General features: G+C 36.2%; 1 protein-coding gene across 1 annotated transcript in view; it reads right to left on the bottom strand.

Annotated features, from left to right (window-relative positions):
- Window positions 1–24,682, bottom strand: part of LOC141428282 (uncharacterized) — a 221,814-nt gene extending 197,132 nt beyond the window's left edge. Inside the window, exon 1 of the mRNA XM_074088180.1 lies at window positions 24,029–24,682. Coding sequence (XP_073944281.1) covers window positions 24,029–24,044 — 16 coding nt within the window. The 5' untranslated portion in view covers window positions 24,045–24,682. The remainder of the gene's footprint in view (window positions 1–24,028) is intronic.
- Window positions 24,683–26,187: the final 1,505 nt, after the last annotated feature.

Below are 26,187 nucleotides of genomic sequence, written 5' to 3'. Positions count from 1 at the left end.
AAAGCAAAATGTCAGGTTTCGGTTCCATTCTTGGAGAATCTATTCATAAGACGGCGAAGGAAGTTGTATTGTGTTTAGAAACTTGTATTCTGTTGGTCTCGTTTGATGTTTCACAATTATAAACTCCGAATGACGGTATGAACTACACTGTACAGGATAAAGTAACTCTAAGTAACAGCGTGCTAAATGTCGCTCGCCGTGACATCATGGGCACTCCCGGAAATATAATTTCATCCGCATTTTAATCCCAACCGCTAAATCACACCGTGATATCACGCGGATCTGTAACTGACTATATCTTAATGATTTTTTGTGTAATTGACAAAAGAAAAAATATGTGCTCAATATTGTCTATTAATGTACCTAACTGACGGACTAATTATTATTTTTTCTCAAACATCCAAGTAAATGTCCGTGATCACAGAACGCCAAGTACGTCTTTGTATAGCGCTTATTGGAGATTCGTTCTAATTTTTCAAATTAGAGGATAGTAATGGGATTTCATACAAAATTGCCGGCCATGAGCAGCAAAGTGTTTGTCTTTTGTTGGTTTTTATTATGGTTCCGTAGTCAACTAGGAACCCTTATAGTTTCGCCATGGTAGCCCTTATAGTTTCAGAATGGTAGTAAATATATCAAATTTACAAGGAAAATTATAGCGGTTAAGATTACTTGAGAATTATTAGTAGTTTAAGAATAAGGTATAAAATTTAAAAAATACATAGGCAAAAAATTACTATAGCAAATCACTTTGCCGCTATTTACAATTAAAAACAGATATTTGCTACAAACTTCCTCAAAACATGACACTGTGATAATTATGAATATCCACGTAATAAACTATTACGAAAAAAGCATAAGTATATGCAGCGTGACGTCGATTTTGTGTCAACGGCACCAAATTTACGGGGTATGGATCTATATAATTGCCTTCAGCACCTGGCTTAGTACCTAAAATACGCTTAATTAAGCTAAATTGACATCATAGTTATGGGCCATATTCATTACCAGATGGGCTTAGCAAGGTGTACAATAGAAATAAATTAACTTCAGTCACTTTTAACACTATACCTTCACCTTTTGCCGTTACTTGTGATTGTGAAGCTGGAAGCTAACATGATTTTCCGTTAACTTACACACGTACAAGGAACACCTAACTTTCTGTCACAACAACTGAACTCTACAATCCTGTTTACGACTCATATATCTATCACACGAGAGCACAATAAATTGTTGAAAACATGCGCGTTGCGGACTTTAACGGCTCTGCCTCTGCCACGACTACAAGCGACTGGGGCGCAGCGACCATTTTGACCAAAAAGCCGTTTTTTTTTTCAGTACATTAAAACCGGTTTGGATGCCAGGCTATAAATAAATGAATACATATAATAATGAAAAAAAAAGAAAGAAAGAAAAGAAAATACATTTATTTAACGCCATAATAACAAATATTAGAACAAATACAAAACATACATGACGCTAAACAGGTCCCCACTCAGCATAATGCCACGGCTAGCCGTGGCGCTGATTTTCAGTGAGGGCCTTGGGATCTAATGGGAAATCAATCTCATCATCTTAACCTATATACGTCTTACTGCAAGGCACCTTTTAGGGCCCAGTGCAGATTGGGAACTTATCATTGGACACTTGACACTAATTGACCCTAGTCCCGGAATTAAACAAAAAATGCGCTATGGGTATAAGGCAACGGATAAACATACTTAAATAGATAAATAAATATCAGGGACAATTTACACAAATTGACCTAGTCCCAAAGTAAACTTAGCAAAGCTTGTGTTATGGGTACTAAGCAACGGATAAATATAATTATATGGATAGATACAAACTTAAATACATATTAAACACCCAAGACCCGAGAACAAACATTCGTATTTTTCATACAAATGTCTGCCTCAACCGGGGAACGAACCCGGGACCTCAAGCTTCGTCAGGTTCTTGAACCACTTGGCTATCCGGTCGTCTAGCAAAGTTAACCACTAAGCAGCAAGCGTTGCAGCCGTGCAATGTTTAGTTGGGGTAAGAAAAGGTTCGTCACTTTTGGACCGTAACGTAATTAAAATAGAGTTGAAAAGTGACGAACCTTTTCTTACCCCGATTATACGTTCGCTGCGCCAATGATCGCGCGTAGTCGTGACTAGGCCGATACCTGCGGTGACAAAGTTAACCCAACTCTGAAACGCAGCGAAATAAATATTAAATTTTCTCGTTACTTCTGAGACAACTCGTTAACAAGAGTTTTGTGGAAATTTTAAAGTGTTGGAGTTACAATTTGAAACAATTTACAATTTATGTCTGGGGTTAATTATATTATTACGTGACCTTTAAATTTTTCATTTTTTTTCTATTAGGTATTTCTTTTTAATAATTATAGCCAATGCTATTAAAAATGTGCAAATTTTTTAACTCTATCTAATAGTCATCTGCACTATGTGCCACTTTGCCTCATAAGTTTGTCAATTTAATTTTTTATTTATGTCAAAGACATCTTAATCTCATAAGGCCCAACGTCCTAAATTTAGCACATACTTCAAAGCTAATGTCAACTTCACTAATTGATATTAAGTTTCAAATTCCGAACAGTCTCCTCGTGTGTGTAATGTCTCTACGTCGACATTGGCAAAATACGTCTTGCTAAAACGATAGGAATAAAAACCATTAAAAAAAAAGTTTCAAATTCTAATGATCAAAATTGGACGCGGGTCTTACGAGGTTAAAACTGAACATATTTTGACAGTCGCGGTGCTCTAGCTAGTGGTTTGAATTATGGTCTCTCAAGCAGAGGATCATGGGTTCAAATACAGGTTCGTGCTTTGAGTTTTTCGAAATTCATGTGTGAAATGACATTTGAAATTTACTATCAGCTTTACAGTGAAGGAAAACATCGTGAGGAAACATGCACAAACTGTGAAGTAATTCAACTTCGCACTAGACCTGCGTGGGGAATATGGCCCAAGCCCTCTCATTCTGAGAGGTGGCCTGGGTTCAGCAGTCAAAGTCAAAGTCAAAATATCTTTATTCAATTTAGGCTATAACAAGCACTTATGAATGTCAAAAAAAAATCTACCACCGCTACCAGTGGGACGTACTTATATAATGATGGACGATGTTGAAATGAAGTTGTGTTAAATACTTGTGATGTATAGATATCATTAAATAATATTGTAAATCGGTTTAAAAAAATATATAATTATATATTATATAAATATGTATGCGTATATGTACTTACCTTGTTGAGTTTCTTGCCGGATTCTTCTCAACAGAGGTTTTTTCGAACCGGTGGTAGTTTTTTTTTAATTTATAAGTGCTTGGTATATCCTAAATTAAATAGATATTTTGACTTTGACTTTGATAAATTAAAAAAAAAAATTTTTTCAAGCAGTTAAGTACCTAAATTTTCAAGAAGAAAATACGTTCATAAAATCAGGATCTGAGGCATTTGGAACAAAATATTCACCAAACCTTGGTCGGGCGCAGACAGCTGCCAGCCCCTCCACCGAGAGGCTTTAAGGATTTATTATTGGCCAGCCTATTAATGCTCCCAATACAAAGAAGTAAAGTATGAAAGGGTGTCATCGCCGCGGCTCCGAAGATTGATGGCAGTTCCTCTCAAACGTTTCCATTCACAGTGCCGGATAAAAGTTTCCTAGTTATTACGGAGATAGCTGGATTTCCTTAGTTATTGAAAATTATCTTCTATTCGTGGGTGGGTGATGTGCCAAACAGGAAAAGGGCACAAGATAAGGTAAAGCGTTCGTTTCCCATAATTTTGTTTGCTATAATTTTGTTTGTCAACAATAATGTTTGCCATAAAATATAGGAAATCGAGATGTTTACAGTTTTATTTAGAAGTCCTCTTTAAGAATATACTATGTTTGTTGTTTTTAATAAAATCATAGTAATTAATTTAATGACAACTACAAATTATGAAAAATTATATTTTATTGCTTGAAAAATCTCGGTGAACGATAAAGAAACGCTTGCGTATTATACTTTTTCTCAAAAATGTCCGTAAAACTTGACATTATTCTTTACATATCGGAAGGTGAAGTGCATAGTTTATGGTCAGTGAAAAATTAAAAAGTTAAAAAGATTTCAGGCGCGCTAGCTCGACTATTATAAATTAGCGCGCCTGCAATCAGTCACAATTTTTTTTAAAGTTAAAAAGGCCATGGAAATGTGAGCACAAGTCGTATACAGCCAAGTCTAAGGCCGATATCAGATATTTTGTTGGAACTCCGGACTTTTTTTATTGGGTCTGAAACAGCTTGTGGTGTTTTTGGTGGAAAAATACACCTGCAGTTTATTTTAAATAAAAAAAGGCGGGAAAGCATAAGAAAAACATTGGAATAAAATTAAATGTTATAATATTTTGAGAAAAAGGTTTTTCTATTTCAGAATTATTCACCATTTTTGAGAAAAGTTTTATATTAGTCTCGGCTGGAATCTCAATTGCTGGCTTCGTATTAGTTAAACGTTTAATACTCATACTCAGCCAGCAATTGCCTACTTCCAGGCCACGACAATAATCTACTAAAATAATAGTGCGCCGACAGCTTCAGTACCATAACACTATAAGAACGCGCTCCGTCGGAGTACCAGCCTTTCGCTACCATATAATAATATGTAACTTTAGCTAGAAAAAAGTCAATTTTATAAAACAAGATATTCTTTACGTCCCAATTATCTAGTTTGACATGTCACCGCTCATTAGCACTAATTTTTAGGCCAATTTGACCATGTCTAAAGCGAAATAAAATATTTCATTTAATTGATACATAGTGATTCCATTCTTTATGGCAGTTGTCACTTTAGTATAAACTTAGTTTTATGCAATCTGTGATAAAAATTTAAACCGACAATAACGAATATTATTTCTTTTTTCAATATGGGATACACTTTTTTTTACTTTAATCCTACCTTTTGATTGGATATTCATATTTTGTTGTTTGCGTGTTCAATGAAGCTACACAAAAATACCATTTGTGCACATAACGCAAAAAACAAAAGTGAAAAGCTAAAATAATAAGCAAAGCAAACATTTGCTACACACGAAAGATTTAGAATTAAGTATATGCCTGTATTTAGCATTAATTTAATATTCATTAACAGTGTGCGTTCAAAACTTCTTAGATAATGCAGTGAAAACGGTTCATACGAGTAAGTGTTAAATAAAATATATATTTCAGTTTCCACTTGAGTGTACGCGTGTATTTATGCACATGAGAAAAAACACAAGCTTCAAAAATAATAGCCGGAGTAAAATACATGGAACAACAATTGTGATTAAAATTAAGCAAAAAATGCGACCGCGGTATTAAAAACACACGTAATGTAGCGCGGGTATTAAAAACAACGCCAAGCACGAGGAAAATATTATTACATTTGAATAACGCGTTAAGGCTGGGAAAATAAAAAAAAATACCGCGAGACATGCAAGGCAATATTCACATATGGCTTTCTGCGTATTATAAAGAAACGAGTAATGAAACATAGAATTAAGTAAAAAACTTACCTCTGTATAATTTGTTATTCAATAATATGTTATGTTATTCATTGTTATATTAATACGACACAACACACACATAATTAACAAAACTGACATATAATATTTACAATAAATAAAAGCTATAAAAATAGATACTAAAAAGTGTAAAAGGCTACAAAAAAATTGTCTTACATTAAGCAAAACAATATAATGCGATGTCGGCGGCCGATCGTAAAATCCGCCAGATCACGAAATTCTTAGGCACATCATGAAATGGCGCCGTTTCATGAATTGGCTAAGGGGACATCCGCCATATCGTTCAAAACTCACCGTTTAACCATTTGCCTAGTGACGGTTAGGCAGATCATGAAATTCTTAGGCATATCATGAAACGCCGCCATATCGGTTCTGGCACTTCGCCGGCCGCTGCCGCAGCACGTTCGCTTCGCTCGCTCGGCTCGTGCGTTGTGGTCACAATTCATACGTAAATATTTTTTTCTTTTTTTCGACATATATCACGATGTGCCCGGTATAGATCTAGGAATATCAACGAATGCGTTGCTCTAATCGATCCGCCCTATTGTTTCTCAGGCACGTCGTGATATGCCTGGACAACTTTTAGGCATATCATGAAATGGCGCCATTTTATGATATGCCTAGGAATTTTGTGATCTGGCAGATTAACGATCGGCCGCCGACAGCGATCAAACAATGCAATACAAATATTGGACATGGAAGTTGTATAATCGGTTGAAAATTTTATTGGAAGTATAATGTTTTTTTGAAAATTCTATATACCTGTCTCTTTCTGAAACGCTTTTCTCTATGCAGAAAGTATGAGGCCACATGCAAGTATGTCTGTCTCTGTCTAATCTTGACTATCAAACCTTTATAACTTTGTTATTTGTAAAGGTAGCTTAAAAATTGTTTCTCTATTCGATAACAGGCATTCTAAAGTTTTAATTTATAAAACATATAAAAAATAGTCAAATCTCCTTTGTCATTCTCCTTGACCATTTCCCTAATCATTTAGGTGTTTTACATACTAAACAATATTTTTATGTACAAATTTCTTATAAGCGATAAGACACGATAAAAAAAAATTGTACTGATATGTGGTGTGCAATAAAGAATAAGTATTTGTATTGTAGGTATTGCATTGACGTGATTTCTTGCAGTTTGAATCATCTTAATAATCAGTGCCGTAAGCAGAACCGTTACTAGAAGCAATTTTAACCCGCGGACGTACATAGGCGTGCTTTAACATCCTGTGCTCCTGTGGGTTTAATTTATGAGGGACCCTTAACGTTTCCTTCTCGAACTTTGGGCCTAAATACCAATAATCGCCAAGTACACTTCAGGGATATTGGGATTTTGGACCTTTCGATGTTATATTAAACTAAGCGTCTGCCGTCCCATTCCCTGTAAATATAGTGCAATATTCAAAATTAAGTATGGATGGATATTTTTGTACATAAAAAATAGGTGGTGGTGGTGTTTCTTAAGTGTAAAATATAGATGATATTTTTTTTGATAATATTTTTTTATTTTATTTAATCAGACTTCAGTCTATTGTGCTAGTAAATACATAATCACTTATTGAGTAAGGTACGATAGTAGCTACGATAACTTAACTTAAAAATTGTCCAATTGAGCATAAATTTTTATGTCACGCCTAAAAGAAGGCATTGGAGAGTGTAACGAATGCTGGCTGGTGCCTCCTAAAAGGAGCGTCAAGCCGCTCAGCCACCATTGCCAGCAGCTAGTTGGCCGAATCACTTCAATTGCTATAATTTTATTTGCCATAATTTCACTTGCCGTAACAACGTTGTTATTTTCAGGATTTTTAAAATGTCATCATATAGTACGCAATACATTAGATTTGTTTAGTTTAATATCAATTGTAAAGAAAATTCTGTTTCAAAAATAAATTACTTTATGACAAATGAAAATTATATGAAACGATACATAATGGCATATGAAGTTCGGGCAAACGATAGAGAATTCTAGTGGCCGCTGTCCCATCTTTTGCGTGCCATCGAGGCAGCTCGCTTGCGCATAGTGGCGTGGAATAATAGGTACTGAACGATGGCAGCCACGCTCGTATTAAGGGTCGTCATTTTTAACCCCCGACGCTAAAAGTGGGGTGTTATAAGTTTGACCGCTATGTGTGTGTGTGTGTGTGTGTGTGTGTGCGTGCGTGCGTGCGTGCGTGCGTGTGCGTGTGCGTGTGTGTGTGTGTGTGTGCTGGCGATGGTTCTTAGACATGTTTCATCAAAATCGGTTCAGCCGTTTTGAGATATTGAACTTTGAAGTGACAAAGTCGGGGGTTTTCCGGCTTTTTCCTGGTTAGGTACTAACCTAACCTGCAAAAAGCCGGACATCCCAACAAATAGTATAAGAAAAGTACAAAGTATTAGTAAAAATAATTCAAAATTAATTCGCAACATTTTATCAAATCGCTGTGTTAATTTGATTGTACATCCTTGTAAAGGTATGTCATAGGAATTTTTGATTTCATAGGAAGGTGTAGTCACGCTTTGATGCGGTACACTTTGAACATCAATTCAATGTATAAAAACATTTTTTCAACCACAGTCAAAAAAACATCCAGGGATGTTCAATGAAAGTAATCCAACAAATTTCTGAAATATTTCGAATAAATTTTAAAGTAAGTACCTACCTTGTGTAAAAGATAATAAATAATCTATCTGGTAATAAAATAAACATGCTTACCTACCCATGCATTCCCGTAAAGCCTGTGTAAAGTATAAGGTATCGGCTTCAACCGGCAAGATGTTTTATCAAAGAAACGAATCCCAATTTACTTCCCGTCTCGATTTTCAATGGTTCTAGATTACCCTTAGCCTCTAATTCGAAGATCCAGTTTATCGGCTGCTTTGTAATTAGGTCAGCCTTAATGTTAAGAATAAGTTAGTGTCGGCGGACTTATCTCTAAAGATACCTAGTCGCCTAGTTAACTTAAATGGGTAACTTCTATTGGATGCATTTGATGCGCCAAGTTCCGTTTCTAGATCCTAAGTTGTTTAAGTACTACGAGATCGTAGCATTTGTAACTTTTTAACACCATTTTTGTTCAAAAAGCAGTTTTAACTGGCAATATTTATTTGCTGGTTGGTCATCTCAATACAATTTATTTGTTTTAATTACTTAAATAATGCAATATTTACATTACACTTTACAATTACCAAATATAATAACAAAAAAACAAATCTTAATTTAAAATAGGTACTTTCGACCAGTTAAACTTGAGCTTATGAAAATTGACCATACATAGTTAGTTCTACGGACCGAACCGAGAATTCTAAGTTTTGTGATTTAGGACATTCTTTAGATAAATTTATAATTCTCATTTCATTGAAACATTTTTACTCCACGTTGTGCATTCATGCTTTATAAGGTACACGGGGACTTACAAAGATAGAGTTATGTATATAGTTTTGGCAAAATAAAAATCAGTTAGAATGACGTTATTCTATTAATAAATCCCTCCTCCACAGAACAGCCGCCGGCTAAGCCTATTTCTGTGACTGATTATTTCGATCAATAACAAGGAATCAGAATTATCGCCGGTGGCTAAATTTGGTGAAGGTAATTCAAGTCCAATCCAAAACATTTTCTCCACCGCAATCTTGGGCTTATTTAGATTAGCGTGTCAGCCATCTCTGTATTCATGACGTCACGACTTGAAGGGTTCCGAACTCGGAATTGCGCATAATTCCACAATGAGTTTCCGCGTAATCATCCTCCTTGCTTTTGTGGATCTTTTTGAGGTGAACTTTTGCTCATATACTCCCGAATGTATAATGAACGAGATAACACAGGGTGTTATAAGTTCAGTTGGGTGTTATTTGTTCATGATATGCGGTAATGAGCGCCTTTGTTTTTGTTGTTTCTGACTCTTTGTGTATTTAGTATGAATACTGTAAATGATTATGGTAAATAATTATTTTTAAAATATATGTATTAACATTAACACATGCATTGTATTCTCATGCGTCAGTAGCTGTGAAATTAAATTTTTATTTTACACTTTTATAAAAAAAAAATCGCTGTATCACGCCTTATTTACTGTTGATATTATTAATCTATACGTTTCTGACTTTGTAGCTTTTAATGTATTTAATACTACTGTAAGTACCAAAATTATGTATGTAATGAGTAATAAATCATCCTTAACAGCTATATTTTCTATTAGAAACATACATTGCATTTACTCATGTCAATTTTACCTCAAAGACATTCCTTGACGACCAACACCCGTCGCACTCCGCCGTGTTTTCAGCAACACACGTCGCGTAGTGCCTCGTATAAAACACTAATAATAATGTTGACTGACCTGGGTGACGCATGCACGGTGTATCACCGTGTATTCAGCTGGAAAGGCCTCGAGTACCGCAGGGAAATGTGAGGCTAGGCCCATTAATATCACTCACGTTTGGATCACTCGTGTTTTTGGGTCATATTTTTTGTGTGACAGCTTTCGCCATTGCTCTAATATACGTTGATTAGATTTGAAGAATATGGAATTTCATTTGAAAATTTATGTCGATTTTGTAATTTCACTATTTCAGACAGTATTTTCATCTACGTACATGAACATTTTAATTTCGTTCGATAATTGCTACTTACTTGTATGTGGTACATATGTCAATTATCGTCAGTTCACACGATTTATAAATAAATAAATAATAAATAAATAAATAATTACAACTGGTTGGTTTAGTAATTTACACAAACTATTAGTCATAAAATATTATATTTTTCAGAGTAGGTACCGACAATTCCCATTCAATATTTTCGATCATTTTAAATTTGTCCTAATGGGTTAAGTCAACGTTGGTGCTGTAGTTGGAAAACGAAAATGCAAGCACCGATGAGGAGATATTGTCAAGTATATTGCTTGAATAAAATTCATGTAATCCATCACAAGGGATCGTCAAATATTGGAGACGTGCGAGAACAGAAGTGTCCAAATTACCATTCATCTTATATAATGTTCACAAGATTGTGTTATCCGAAGCGATGGTGCCTCAAGAGCATTATTAGGATTAGAATTATTTGAAAGGAATATACAATAGTTTGCTATAAGAACAACGCGTGTTTGACAATATTGCATTAGATTAGAACATTATCTTTCCATGTGAAGCAAAATTTACAAAGAAGTAGGCAAAAATGTCTGTTTTGGCTATGAGAAATCTTAATTTTAAAAAAATATATACAGAATTTTAATAATAAGGCAAGCAAAGTTAAATTTAGTTCTTCATTAATAATAACGTTCGATAATGTTGGATATAAATTCCAAAAATAATCATAAAGTTACTTCAGCAACTAGGCCAGAACATCACGTACATACATATTGATCAATGACAGGAAAATACAATCTTCAATTGTCAAAATGATATGAATAACTCGAATGAGATTGTATTTTTTAAGCAGCCCGATATTAAGCCTCCAGATATTTTGGGAAACAATCCATTGTGGGCCGATTCACAAAGCCTACGTGGGCCGCCGTCATTAACAACAGAATCGTGCGATGAAAATATATTGTTTGCAAAATAGCACAAATGAATTTTGTTTTTTTCTCCAGATTTGATGATAAAGTTATCTGTCTTATTTTTATAAATAAGGTTGGAGAAAAGGAAATCGGTTTTCTCGTCCATAAGAAGTAAGTAATAAACAAGTTAAAAAATTTAACAAAAAAGTAAAACCTACCCCAAAAAAATAAAAAAATAACAAAAAATGGAACCGACTACAAAAACCTTGAAAATATTTTTCTAGGTAAGTAGGTACGTACTAGATCGAAGTCGGTGACTCAGCACGAGCCAGCAGGAGTGGGACAATTCACAATAGTCGGCTACCTCACCTACATACCTACTATGGGTTTCAATCCCAAAATTTTCAAATCGGTTCATAAATGACGGAGTTCTGAGGTAACAAACATTAAAAAAAAATACAACCAAATTGATAACCTCCTCCTTTTTTTTGAAGTCGGTTAAAAATAATATATAACTAAGTAACTGTGCGAGGAGCGGATATTATAGAGGTCTTTTTTATGTATGGTCATTCATAAGTAACATGATAATCCTCTTCTATGTTTTTGTGAGCAATCACAAACTATTCAAATCTAATCTAATAGTGTGCAGTTCAGCGGTGGCACAAAACTAATGCAAACGATTGGTTCATTGGTTTTGGCCTTGAGTTTCAAGCATCCTCCATTGGAACCAATCTCGAGGTGGGTATTCATTGTATAGGTTAAGTAGGTAGTGGCGACCACGCACCGGAAGACGAAGTGTTGGCAGGCCTCCAACTAGCTAGATGGACCGATGACATCGTAAGAGTTGCGATCAATTGGTGGATGCGAGTGGCGAGTTGTCGTTCATTGTGGCGTTCTAATAGGCCTTTATTCAGCAGCAGACATCTTCCGACTGATGATGATGATGAAGTTGATAATATCTCGTGGTTTATTTATTTTTAATCTCCGTAGGTTTTCTTGATTGCGATGACATAAAAATCAAATATCATCACGTCACATTACCGAATAAAATATCAACAAAATCTTGCTCTAAATCTTTAATGCCTTCAAATCGCCCTCCGTTTCTGCTTTCGAGTGATCCCAAGGCTCTCGAAGTCGGCCATTCCAATTCGGAATAGCCAGCCAAGCCCTTTGAAATTTTTCTTTTTCAAAACCAATTAATGACTTTCACGGTAAACTGAACACTGAATATTCCTCATTTGATTGGTATGGTACTGCAAATTGACTTGTTCGAAATAATGTTTTTTATGTTTTTTGTAAAATTTTGACTGCTAGCAAAACGTTTTGACCTGTGAACTCAAGCTAAGGAATGAAGATTAAAGACCGATATTTTCGGTACTTACTGTAGAACGTACAACAATTAGACAAGATAATAGAGTAATAGATACAAATTAGAACAAAATTGCAACATGAATGCGCAAAATTACACTTTAAAGTTTTGTACTATAATGTCGTTCGGAATTCTAAAAAAAGATCGGTTTTCTTTTTTCTTTCTCGTATGAATCTTCCGCAAACCGAAGAAAACCGACGTCCCAAAGCAACATTAACACGGTATTAACATGGTAGTTCTGTAATTATGTTGTGAAGAAATCCAACTCATACCACGTAGTCCATAAAGTTGACTCAGAACACAGCTACGAGTAGGTAAGCTTTTGATCCCATTGGCTACAATACAACGCACCGTCATGGGGCTTTATATTAAACGCCATAAATAGCAAAGTTCTAAATTAAAGCCTAAGCGGCTAGGGAGTGGGTTGTTAACGATTTTTTGCGAAAATAAAACCGTCAACCGTTATTATTGCATTTTAAACCTCTGAAATATATAGCGAAAATAACCCGGCCGCTAATCGTTCGTTCCTCAGTTTGACCTCGTTGGCTGTTTAATTTAGGTTCCAACAATAATAGATTTGGGTACCCATATATGATTTCTATTTCTATCCCCGTAGGCGCCCACGGACATTACTTTTAGGTTGAAATAATTCCAAAGCCTGAACGAGTAAGTTAATGACGCAAATGATATTTGCGTTCACAATATGACGAGATAGATAAATTGACAGACATTATCATGTTCCAAATTATTACAGGTACACTCGAGGCCATATCTACTTACTTATATAAATGTGTGGTACAGTAAACATGCACCTTATGGTTAGTGGTATAAAAGTGTATAAATATTTTGACATCTTGGTAACGTATCGAAAATACAAAATGAAATATAGATGCACAGAAAAACCAGGACCAGCAAATAGGACCAGCGCTGGAAATCGAACCCAGGTCCTCGGCATTCCGTGCCGTGTGCTATACCGCTACACAACCGCTGGACAACGATACAGACACGAATTTCTCCTATGCACCTCATATCTCAGCTTGTGTTGTTTCTTATTTAGCCACTCAAGCAGCGACACTAGCGACATCTATGCCGTAGCCCTCATCGAGAAACTTTTCGGCACTCCATCGTAACTAACCGCTCACCCGGACAAGAGATATCGTTATTAAGCAATCAAATTAAGATAACTGTTATCTTCTCTCTCTGTTGTGTTTCTCGAAATAGCTGCCAGGCTGGCTTATAGACGTCTGTTAATTTAAAATGTAAACAATTATAGAATTAAACAAGAAACTTTTAAGTTACATAACTGAACCTGAACAAAATTTAAAATAATACGATACAATACAAAACCTTATGAATAACAAAAAAACCGCTCAATAACAGCAAAAATACTTACTTTTTGAATATTTGGAGTCATTGTTCGAGTGACATAACTTGACGAACTACCTAGTAGGTAGTTTCGTCTTCTAGCAGTCGCATCGCCATTGCATTTTTAACGGACGAAAAAAACGGAGGAGGTTCTCAAGTCGACGCGTATATATATATTTTTTTTATGTATGACCACGCATAACTTTGAGAGTAGTCCGATTTTGATGATTCTTCTTTTATTGGAAAGCGTATACCCCGAGAGTGGTCCCATTTAAATTTGGAAAAATATTCTTACCCTAATGGTAGGAAAACAGGGGATGATTGATTGTTCAGTCGCTGATTGTACTGTATGACCAGGCATAACTTTTTACAGAGTAGTCTGATTTTCATAATTCTTTTTTATTAGATAGGGTATACCTTGAAGTTGGTATTATATATATTTGGGGAAAAAACACCCCAAGGGTGTGAAAAAAGTATAAAATAAAAACTTTTTAACAAAAAAATTAACCGCCGAAAAAACTGAAAAGCAAAATGTAATACCTTTTTTGTTTGACCTTAATCTAGGTACCAGTTTGAAGTCGGTGCCTCAGCACGAGCCAGGAGGAGTGATAGAAGCCCATCAGGTAGACGACTATAGGTCCACTCCTCCTGGCTCGCGCTGAGGCGCCGACTTCAAACTGGTACCTAGATTAAGGTCAAACAAAAAAGGTATTCTTTTTTGCTTTTCAGTTTTTTCGGCGGTTCAATTTTTTGTTAAAAAGTTTTTCTCGAAACGAAAACTTGATAGGGTACGATTTAGGAACAAGTACGTTTTAGGCGAGTTTACCCTATACCTAGTAAATACAATAGTGTTTATAGTAAATTTTAAGTACATTGTTTATTAGTACACAACTAACTATTTGCATGCATCATTTAATAGGGTTTTAGGGCGTAAGTAATAATAAACTCGTGGGTTTCCCAAAAGTATCTCTACATGTCACTCTACCTACGGCAAGGTTCTCCGAAATTGGGGTCCTATTTTCAGACAGGCCGATACAATCAGCATAATCCTCGACGCCCAGAAATTGGGGCGGTAATCTGAAAAGTTTGTCATGTAGACCCTACAAAGCACCCAGAACAGGAGTTGCTTTTAATTTATTTTCCTAGTCTTTGTGGGGGAGAGGTAACGCCTACAACATTACCTAATCACATTCATGTCAATAATAAAATTGTTACAAACCCACGGAACTACATAAATATTTTACGTTACAATTATATTGCACGTTTATCACCCTTCTTTTTAAAATAAAAAAAAAAGTTGCTAGCCTGAAGAGCTAAATTCAGTTTATTTTTGACTACTAAAAAATTTGAAAAATGAAACTTAAACTAAATAAAACAAATATTATAAATACTTAAACCACATATGAACAGGATTCGATCCCCAAGATACCAGTTTGCAAGCCCAATGATACCGCTAAATCATCGCACAAAATTAAAATTACCGTTCCTATTGCGCCCTAAATAAGACGAATAAAAAACAGGAATACTCAAAACCACTGTTTTTCCAGGCATAAGACTAAGTTTGATTGATTTATTGCTCCTGAAAGCGTCCATAATAGAAAATTTCGTCGAAATAAATATACAAGAATAGCTCGTTAAAAGTTATAATTATTAATAATAATTAAATAACATAGACAGTTAGATTGAATTAAATTTCACGTTGCGTCATGTCATGGCTTAGTGTAATCTGACCTTATGATAGAAATTGACATAGTAAGGTGCGCGTTACCGTCTCCTGTCATAAGTGTTTTGTGTTTAGACCTGACCCGAGCCCCCATTTCCGTACTTTATTGAAAAGAACGAAAGTAATTATATTGCAGCTTATTTTACGCTCGTAAATTAGTTTTGAACAAGGCGAGTTGCTAAAGGTACGAATTTGTACTGTTAACTGTGTTTAATTAAAAGATGCGTCTCGTCTTTGTAAAAGTTGAGTCCAGATTATTTGGAAGTATTGAATGGAAACTCTTCCTCCCGCACGGATATATTGAAAATTATTCTGTCAAAATAAAACGGGATTATAAACTACCCATGAAAAATATTTGTATTTATATTTTTTGACTAGGTTTTACCCGCGGCTACGCTCGCGTTAAATTTGGGGTTACAATGACATAATACATTTACTTTCTGCAATTCTTTTTTCATGTTTTGATTGATTATTTTTCGACGTGGAAATACAAATACGACAGACGTTGTTTTATACAGATGGTGCAAATTATTGAATTCATAAATCAACCTACATTCTAAGACCTACATACGTAATGAGCTAAATTAATTCATACCGACTTTGAAACCCTGTTTCGCTGATTCAGGGGTGGAATTTTAGAAAACGTTAAAGTAGGTACTACGCGTTTCTTTTTCCCGCGACTTTATACACGATTTAGGATTATATACCGAGAAATTGTATCCGCGTGACATGAATTACTGTTACAATCTATTTTAATATTCTTAATTGTCGATTACAGAAAGAATTTTGAAAATCTGCCCCGAAATTGAATTCACTTATTTTTATTCCGAGTTTTTTTTTAGAGTATTTCAATCAGAGATAGTGTAGCTTTCTATTGGTAAAAGAATTATTTAAATCAGCTCAGTAGTTTCAGAGATTACCCCCATAAAGAAAAAAACAAAGTTAAGATATTTTCCTATTCCATGGGATTTTCTAGAAATCTTTCCCTAGTGCACTTCTGTATTATTTTTTGGGAAAAATTTTGAAACAGTTTTTTTTATATTATCTTATATCAAATTTGAAGTCTCTAATATTTATAATTACGGAGTTAGGGCCACACTGAAGCGAAAATATAAATCTCATTTATTCCCTAACCCGTGGGAATTTGGATAAATCCTTTCTTCGTGCTCACTTACATCATGAAAGGAACCCCTGTACCAAATTTCAAGTTTCTAGGCCCAGCGGTTTGGGCTGTGAGTTGATATATAACACAGTGAGTCAGTTTTGCCTTTGATATATATAGATATCATAAAAATATGAGTAAATTTATGGAAATTTACTGATGTATGACATGTGATCGTGATTGTTTTTAGTGTTCCGGGCAAAATGGCAAAAACGGAACCCTTATAGTTTCGTCAAGTCCGTCTGTCTGTCTGTCTGTCCATCCGTCCGTCCGTCCTTCCGTCCGTCTGTCTGTCTGTCTGTCTGTCATTGGCATTTTACTCGAAAACTACAAGATGTATATCAATGAAATTTGGAGTACAGATGTCTTGTCAAAGCCGCTATTTAGTTTTTTAGTTAAATTACAAAAATAAATATTTATAAGGGGGGCATGGAATCCGAAATTGAAAAAAAAATTTTTTAACTCGCATCAACGCGTGGCACATAGTTCGACAGCTCTTTTGAGAGGATAAGTAGTAAGGTTTCTTAAAAAGACTCGATTAATTTATTTCATAACAGAAAAGCACAGAGTTATAACACATTATTATGTGTTATAACTCTGTGCTTTTCTGTTATGAAATAAATTTCTCCAAAAAATATGCAAAAAATATGGAAAGGTAACGTTTAATAAATACTTTCAACGAAAATTGGTTTCCACATGATCGGATATACCGTTTTTGAGTTATTGCCAAAAAAACTGCGCTTCTCAACAAAAGGACGTAAGTGCCGTGAAGATACGCTCTTTTTTTGGTAATAGATTTTAAGACTGTAGTAAGTGTTTTAGTTGTTTTATAACGCACATAATATTACTTGATTTTTTTCGTAATGGCTACGGAACCCTATCTTGGGCGTGTCCGACACGCTCTTGGCCGGTTTTTTTTTACATAGATATGTGGGGAGCTCAAGAAATTGGTCATTTAAGTTTCAGGTATAAATATTTTTAAAAACGATCAGTTTGTCGAACGACAAACATCCATAGAATTGTATGGATTATTTTTGTGTTAACATGGAACTTACCGGTACAATACTTAACGTGGCCTTACTTTCTGAACTCCAGCTGTTTATGGTTGGGTTACCTTATAAAAAAAAACTTGGATAGGTACAGAGAGTTTCAAACAATTTCTCATTTTCGTAGCGCAAAAGCAAATGAAAAGAACTGTGTAATTAAAAATAATGAAAATTGTTCGAAAGTCTTATTCAGTTATTTTATAAATATTAACCAACTTGCCCCCTTTGCCCTTTGCCTTGCTTGGACTTGCTCAAACTTGATCTGAACTAAAATATGAGCTGAATTTCTATGAGTTACTAAAGAAATAAATAAAAAAAGTACTAAAGTAAAGTACACAAACATCATTGAATACGATTTCGTTTTAGTTATCTCAGTTTAACATAATTCAACTACCTATGTACAATAAAAAGATTTCATTCAAACAAAATTTTTCATTTTTTTTAGATTTTATTAAAATGCAATGCTTGTCGTGGATATACCTACTCAAGAAATAATTTATTGTAACCAAAATGAAGTTGCTGAAATATCTAGTGTCCAATAGTGTCCATGCAATGCACTAAACCCAACACTACACACGCGACATGTGGTCGTAGTGAGGCAATGCAGCTAATTTTGATCGATAGACATTGGACATACACGTAAAACATAATCTAATACTTATTTTTGATCGTGTGTGCTTAAAATCGTATTTTGTTTTATATAACTTCAAATCCGGAGACCATGGTAGGAACAGATTATTTGATATTAATTTTAATTTGGTACTTTTATTCGTTGCTCTTATTCGTTTTGTAGTACTTAATGTTCTTGATAACGCATACTGACATTCAGTTATATTATTCTGTAAGACATGATGATACCGATGTAAAATTCTATCCAAAAAGGAGGTAACTGGAGTACTATACTTCTCAAAGATTAAATTAACCATGCTGGACCCCTATACAAATAAAATATTAATGAGGGTAAGTCAAATTTCCGTCATGTACGTTTAACGTGACTTTTAAAACCTCTCATGAAGGACCATGCTAATGATATTCAACATGAAAGACCGTGGCGAAGTAAACCTGACGTTACCATTTACTTGGATGTATAATTCAGTTTCAGTGGCATGTCATAACTCAGCGTCTACGGTAAATTACGTTCTAACCGACTTCATATTACACTCCGGAGACAAGAACGGTGGAACGGTACAATACAACAGATCAAATTCAAACCCACAACTTAATGAGGTAAATATTGCCTAAGTTTGATAGGGGTGCGCCAAAGTTGGCATAATTTTTCAACCCCGATTTTCTGTCATAATACTCATTATTAATACTTAGTCACTATTACTACCGATCATAACTCCGAAACATTTCAAACCATAATGGCAGTTGTCGTACATATCTCTTGTACTCCTTTTTTTTGTCATACTTTTTTTATGCATATTCTTTTGTACTCATAAAACTCCATTATCATATATTTTCAAAGCAGACTTATTTGTAGCTATAAGCTTCACTGTCATACAGTTTATGGCCTGCGTTGCTTTCGTTTAGTGAAAAAAAATGTGATAAAATAAGTATTTCGATGACAACGCCATCAATGGGCGAAGCAACCATCTGTTGGATGTTATTACTGCAGATATTATTTAACCACAATAGATGTAAGTAACAAAGAAAAAACAATTCGTCAGCAAATCAATTTTGCCCTCAATCGTCTTATAAGTTTTAGTAGATGTCAGAAATGTAGGTTAGGTTAAGTTAAAACTGCGACCCCCTCAAAACCATACTGCTACCAGTAAAGTAGGTTAGGTTAGGTTAGAACTGCAACCCCTACAGAACCAAACTACTGCCATTAATATAGGTTAGGTTGGCGAATCCCTGGCTCCCGAGGAGCTGGCCCGGGCCCGAGAGGTCCAGAGGGAAGAGGTGCTGGAGCGCTGGGCGGATGAGCTAGTGGAGGCTGAGTACGGCCTCCGCACGATCGAAGCCATCCGCCCTGTGCTCCAGGCTTGGTGTCGGAGGGAACACGGAACTCTAACCTTCCGCCTTGTGCAGGTACTGTCCGGGCATGGCTGCTTTGGGCGGTATCTCCACAAGGTTGCAGGAAGGGAGGCGACGGCGTCGTGCCACGAGTGCGGCGCCGATGAGGACACGGCGCAGCACACTTTCGAGGTGTGTACCGCCTGGGCCCAGCGGCGCCGCACCCTGATGGCGGCGATCGGTGGCGACCTCTCGCTCCCCAACGTCGTGCAAGCCATGCTGGGGAGCGAGAGCTCTTGGGAGGCCGTCGCCTCCTTCTGCGAAGAAATCATTTCGCAGAAGGAGGAGAAGGAGCGGGAGCGCGAGAACGATCCCCTTGCGCACCCGCTCCGGCGCAGACGGTTGGGAAGAAGGCGACGACAATTCGCCGCCATTCTTTCCTAGTGGAGTCGGCTAGTGGGGGATAGGGGCTCCCCCACTAGCCGACTCGCATACTTGGCTGGTGAGGGAATACCGGTGGGTTTTTAATGGGTAGGCCTCTCCCCTTCCTTCCTTCCCAATTGGAAGGAAGGAAGGGGAGAGGAGAGTCCCATACACCCACCCATACACACCGGGATAGTGCGTAACGCATTTTCCCACCGAGAAAAAAAAAAAAAAAAAAAAAAGGTTAGAACTGCGACCACTACAGAACCAAACTGCCACCAGTTAAGTAGGATACTCACAATTTAAGTAAAATAATCTCATCAATATCATCATCTGGGCCTATTTATATTCATTTATTTCTCCTCTATATTGATAATAATATATAAAAACTTTCACTCCAGTTCCATTAACGTTAAAGTAAAGCTTAAATCAGTAGCAAAATTTTACTGGTTTATGCTGCTACATACCACATTCTTAAAGTCGCCAAAAAATAAAAATTGTGTCGCTTCTGAGTTCTGTCCAGTCGCTTGCCTTATTAAAATATTATCTGCTTAGTTAGGTACTTAAAACAATGTAGGTAGGCGCTTATAAAAAATGCTTACTTGGCTCTTTACTATCAAAAGCAGGTAAATTTTCGTGGACCCCCATTAACATCTTATCCATTAGTTCACGCCTACGTAAACCTGGTGGAATCACGCTTAAATTAATCCATTAACGTTTCGCCATGTCTGTCCGTCTATCTGTCTATCTGTCCACGGCTAAGCTCAAAGATCGTTAGTACTAGAGAGCTGTAATTTGGCATGAATATATCAGTCATGCCGACCAAGTGGTAAAATTAAAAAAAAAAAAACGAAAAAAAAAATGTTTACGGTACCTCCCATAGAGTCATAGGTGTGATTTTTTTTTCCCTACAAATCCTATAGTGTGGGGTATCGTTGAATGGGTCTTTTAAAACCAATGGAGTTTCCAAGACGATTTTTCGATTCACTGATCTGTTTGCAAAATATTCAACTTTACGAGGGGCGTTCAATATAAAGTGAGAATGAGATGCAAACTCTTTCAATATTAGGAAATTAAATACTGGCCAGTAAAGCTAATCTATCTAGCTGATTGCTATGAAAAAATAAAACTGTCTTTTGTTAAAAAAAATACGGTAATTTCTTTGCAATGCTATTGAGTACGTTTGCGAAAATAGAAAAAATTGAACTGCGCGCCGTTATCAAATACCTATGTTTGAAAATTTTTCTACGGACCAAGTCAATTTAGATATGCGGGACACTTTAGGGTCTAATGCTCCTCCGTATTCGACAGTCACACGTTGGTGCGCCGAATTTAGACGTGGAAGAACATCGACCATGGACGACCCCCGCTCCGGACGCCCTACTACAGCAGTAACTGAAGAAATGGTTAAAAACAATGATACGGAGCATATATGATGCCCCCCCTCTAACTACTTGTAAGCCGATTTTTAAACGGTTGCATTTACTGACAGTCCCTTGTTCAGATATTTTTTGAAAGATGTAACGTTGTCAAATTACATCCAAAGCACTTTAAAACAAAACAGCAAGTGTGCTGGGTGTGCAAGGGCGCTTTGTGCTGGGTATTTGAAAAAAAAAATTAAAATGAAAAGTTTTTATTGATGCAGAAACAGTGTAACATAAAATACAGTGTCAGCGGCGGATTTAGTGCGGTTATGATGAAATTAAAGCATAGTTGGAAGAAAAAGTTGTTTATAACATACTCATTCTCACTTTTTATTGAACGCCCCTCGTAAAGTGCAAATTCTCTAAAAATCTAAAACTGTTGGGTAGGAAAATTTGAAAATTAAACGAAAACATACGTTACGTTAAGGACATATTCCTGCACCTGAAAAGTTGGCGTGTAAAGGTTACTGTAAGGTTCCAGACGGGTTCACAGTTCGGGCGAATCAGCTTTCTGACCTTTTCAAGTCATCAAACTGGGGACCTTCAGACTTTAGTTTTTTTTTCTGCCGCGGCGCATGACAAGAGTATAGCGCTATTCAGGCGACAGCCAAAGAGGATGAGAATTTAAAATTGACCTTTATTTAAAATACTTGCACCCAGTGCTTACATTATGGTGATATGTTTTTATTAACTTGTAATGTTATGTAACTAGTTATGTTTGTTCAAGTGGAATTTATATTTCAACTTAAATTTGAAGTGGATATCGTCAACCGATTGAGCTGAAATTTCGCATGCATGTATAAATCCGATGACAATGCAATATTATTATGACGTAGAGCTGATCTGATAATGAAGTTAGATGTTGGCCATAGAAACTCTGTAATAAAACGACACGACCGCATCCATTTTGATCTCATTTGATTTATCTTGACGAATATCTACTTTGGTAACCAAGGGCAAAAAGTACCGCCAACAAAAAAGCTTATATTAGAATTTTTTACAAAAAATATTACTGAACTATTTGTTTTTAAAACATTGTACTTCATGCGCGAGTCGCTGGCACTCACACTTGACCGATTTTTTCCTATTCCTGTAAATGATTTATTTCCCTACTAGTAAAAAACATGGTGCAGCATGGTGGATGCAGGCTGCTTCCAACCAGAGCAACTGGAGGTCTATGGGGAGGCCGTGTCCAACAGTGGACATCCTACGGCTGATGATGATATTAAAAACCTGGCAACCTTGCATTTTATTAGAAGTTTTTTTGATGTTGCCCGTATCAGAACTTATGCCATTTTAAAATGAAGCCGTTGTTGTAAGATTTTTGAGATAAGAATCGACCATTAGGGTTCCGTAATCAACTAGGAACCCTTACAGTTTCGCCATGTCTGTCCCTCTGTCTGTCTGTCCGCGGCTAAGCTCAGAGACCATTAGTACTGGAAAGCTGTAATTTGGCATGAATATACATATATCAGTCACGCCGACAAAGTAGTAAAATAAAAAACTTTTTAGGGTACCTCCCATAGACGTAAGTGGGGGTGATTTTTTTTCTCGACTAACCGAATAGTGTGGGTGTGGGGTATCGTTAGATAGGTCTTTTAATACCATTGGGGGGTTGTAAAGACGATTTTTATATTCAGTGATCTATTCAACTTTAAAGTGCAAATTTTCATTAAAATCGATTTTCCCCCTCCCCTTCTAAAATCTACTGGTGGGTGGAAATTTTTAAAAAAATCAGGATGGTATTAGTAAATATATCAAATTAACAAGGAGAATTATAACGGCTAAGATTTCTTGAGAATTATAGTAATTTAAGAGTAAATTACAGCCTAAGGTATAAAATATACCTAAACTTGGAAGATTCCGTACACAATACGATATCCTTAGAAAAAAATATTACTTAATTTTTTCGTAATGGCCTCGGAAGCTTACTTATCTTGGGCGTGTCCGACACGCTCTTGGCCGGTTTTTTATTTTTATTTTGACATTGGTACTTCGTAACATTAATCAATGGAAATTACTGCACAAAGTACTTAATATTTATCTTCTTCTCTTCACACGATAACAGCTTTTTATTCGAGATAATATGATTAGCGAATTCCTCCCATTTAAAATTGTTTCTTGACTTGTATTTTACCAACACCTGGCGTTGATAACTACCGTGGTTACTTTCATGCTCATGTACCTAATGTATGACGCCTTTTTGTGACGAATAGTTTTGCGAGTGATAATGTCATAATTATATCTAGGTAGTTATGTATATACCCTTACTTAACTCAGAGATTTTTCTTTGTGAGAAATTAACTGAGATTACTCTTATTTTTAATAAAATTGCTTGACGCTTACGTATACATACAGGGTATACAAGACGCTTACGTATACATACACGGTATACAAGGTATAACCTTTAAACAAATCAATTGTGATCTTAGGCAACAACATGAGTATGTAGCTACTAAAAGATAAATAAAACATAATATATTTAAGCAGATACAACGGTAAATTATAGGTAGGTACTTTAAAAATATCTCACCTTTTGAAATTTTCATTTTTACAGCGCCACACCACACTCTTCTTTGAATAGGTCACAACAGTGTCATTTCTCTGAACAATTTAGATAAGAATCATTTTAATGCAACTACTTCGAAGCTGTATTTCTTTTAAATGCTACGTCACACATATCTGTTAAGCTCTACGACGTTTAACTTAATATTTGGTTAATTTTTAACAGTTCATACGGATAGTATTTTAATGTATGCTTGATCTTGGTTTTAATTAGTAGCCTCTCGCTTTTTACAGTAAATCAGAGCAGGATAGTGCAACTGATAACAAGAGCCAACTTTGCCGATGAGGCTAGCGCGGGAAAACGTGTCAAGGTTATTCGCACTCGACTGGACGCGGCACTGCGACCCTGCCTCCACTCACATACGTACCAACTACGTTAAAAGCGACATTGCAAACTATTACAACTATATTCTTCTTAAACACCGAAAACTTAACCTAAACACAACACTCAATACGCTAGTCGTTAACTGAGCCACGAACGCATCTGACCGGGCGACGGGTGCGACAGTTCACGCCGTACCATTTTCGAACTATGACATTTTCAAAATTAGTGCCATTCCGTGCTAGTTGCAACGGGCCGACGCAACGCACCGCACCTTAGCTGCGCTGCCAGTGGACTGGAACTGCCGTCAGAGGCCGCTGCCCGCGAAATTGGCGCAATTTCGACGCATGCGCCTAGCACTTGTGAACCGGCGGGACCCGAGCTGCCCCGACTGGGTTACCAGCAGCCCTCCTTTCCCCGGACAGTGTCAATCTCGCGAATAGCCCTAAGCCAATTCTGTTGGAAATCCTTATTAAATCCAATATTATTTACGCTGTATTTCAATTACTAGTTAGAGTCGGACTACTCATGGTCTCCCCACTTATTCCCCGTTGGTATAAAGTAATTATTTTAAACTGTGATCCGTTTCTTTCTACGTTTTAACCGACTTCAACATCAATTATGTTTCTAATACTTTCAAAACGTTATACACCTATTAGCTGTTTGTTTGCTGTATGTAGCTTTCAGACAGTTTTGTCTTTCGGAAACTTTTGTCCTCCCTTTTTTTTCGAACAAAACGGGACTACGCAACACTGTGGTTGCTCGATATTTTTATGGTACGGTTTTAAGGTGTATAAATATGATTTTAATCAAAATTTTATTTTCATGCCCGTAATAACAGACTTTGAAAGCCACACGCAACAGTGGCGCCATCGTGAAAGACAAAAAACGATAGCCCTCATTGCAGTAATCGGCTTTTCTCTTTCCGTTCTTAATAATTTCTCAACAAACATGGCAACCCTCCCGCGTCCCTGACTTGATGGAAAACCGAGAAACGTGACGTCAAACACTCGTTCATAAATAAATGTAGGTTAATCGGACCAAAACAATCCGCAAACTTTACTACCGGGACGATAGGACTGAACTCACTTAACGCAGTAAGACGTAAGGTAATCAACTTATGTCAGTCAGAAAAATGGGAGAGAAGTGTTAAAATGTATTATGTTCCATGTTACGAGATAGATAAGAGGAGTATGATGTAACCTTTGAAAAGGCTCAATGTTAATTTGTAACGAACTTAAATTTGAACGATTATTAGGATTACCTATATCATAGCATTGTGCAAAAGTTTGCAAACAAACCTGACTCAAACATGTCAACTTTAATATAATGAAGTAATTCAATCAATCAGTCATTCGATGTCACACTAACAATAGCTATTAAGATCATTTTGTAATACTAACCAATGGATCTGAGTAATCTGAGTAATTTTTTTTTTTACTCAAAGAGGTTCTTGACACTGTCGATTATTTTTTTAGTACTTGATCGGCCATATGCCAAGTATCAAGCTACCAGTGTGTCAAATGTGTTAAGTATGTTATGATTGTAAATTTTGCTGTGTGTTTGTGTGATTGTTTTCTTGGTTGTTGTGCAGAGGTAGAGAAGTTGAATTCAAAAATCGACGCACTATCGAGCAATTTAAGTGTCTACCTATTGATTTCTGTAAGGGTATGTAGGTGTTCTCGTGGAAATCTAGTATTTTAAGTGCTGTGTTAAGGGTTTTTGGGATAATGCCGGTTAAAATGGGAGGAAATAATGATTGGGATGATTTTGACGACCGCTTGGTGCCACATTTGTTTGACTTC

The sequence above is a fragment of the Choristoneura fumiferana genome, chromosome 5 (assembly GCF_025370935.1).
Source record: "Choristoneura fumiferana chromosome 5, NRCan_CFum_1, whole genome shotgun sequence".
NCBI classification, from domain to species: Eukaryota; Metazoa; Arthropoda; class Insecta; order Lepidoptera; family Tortricidae; genus Choristoneura; species Choristoneura fumiferana.
The sequence above is the reverse complement of the archived record's forward strand: the minus strand, read 5'-3'. Positions and strand labels throughout refer to the sequence as shown.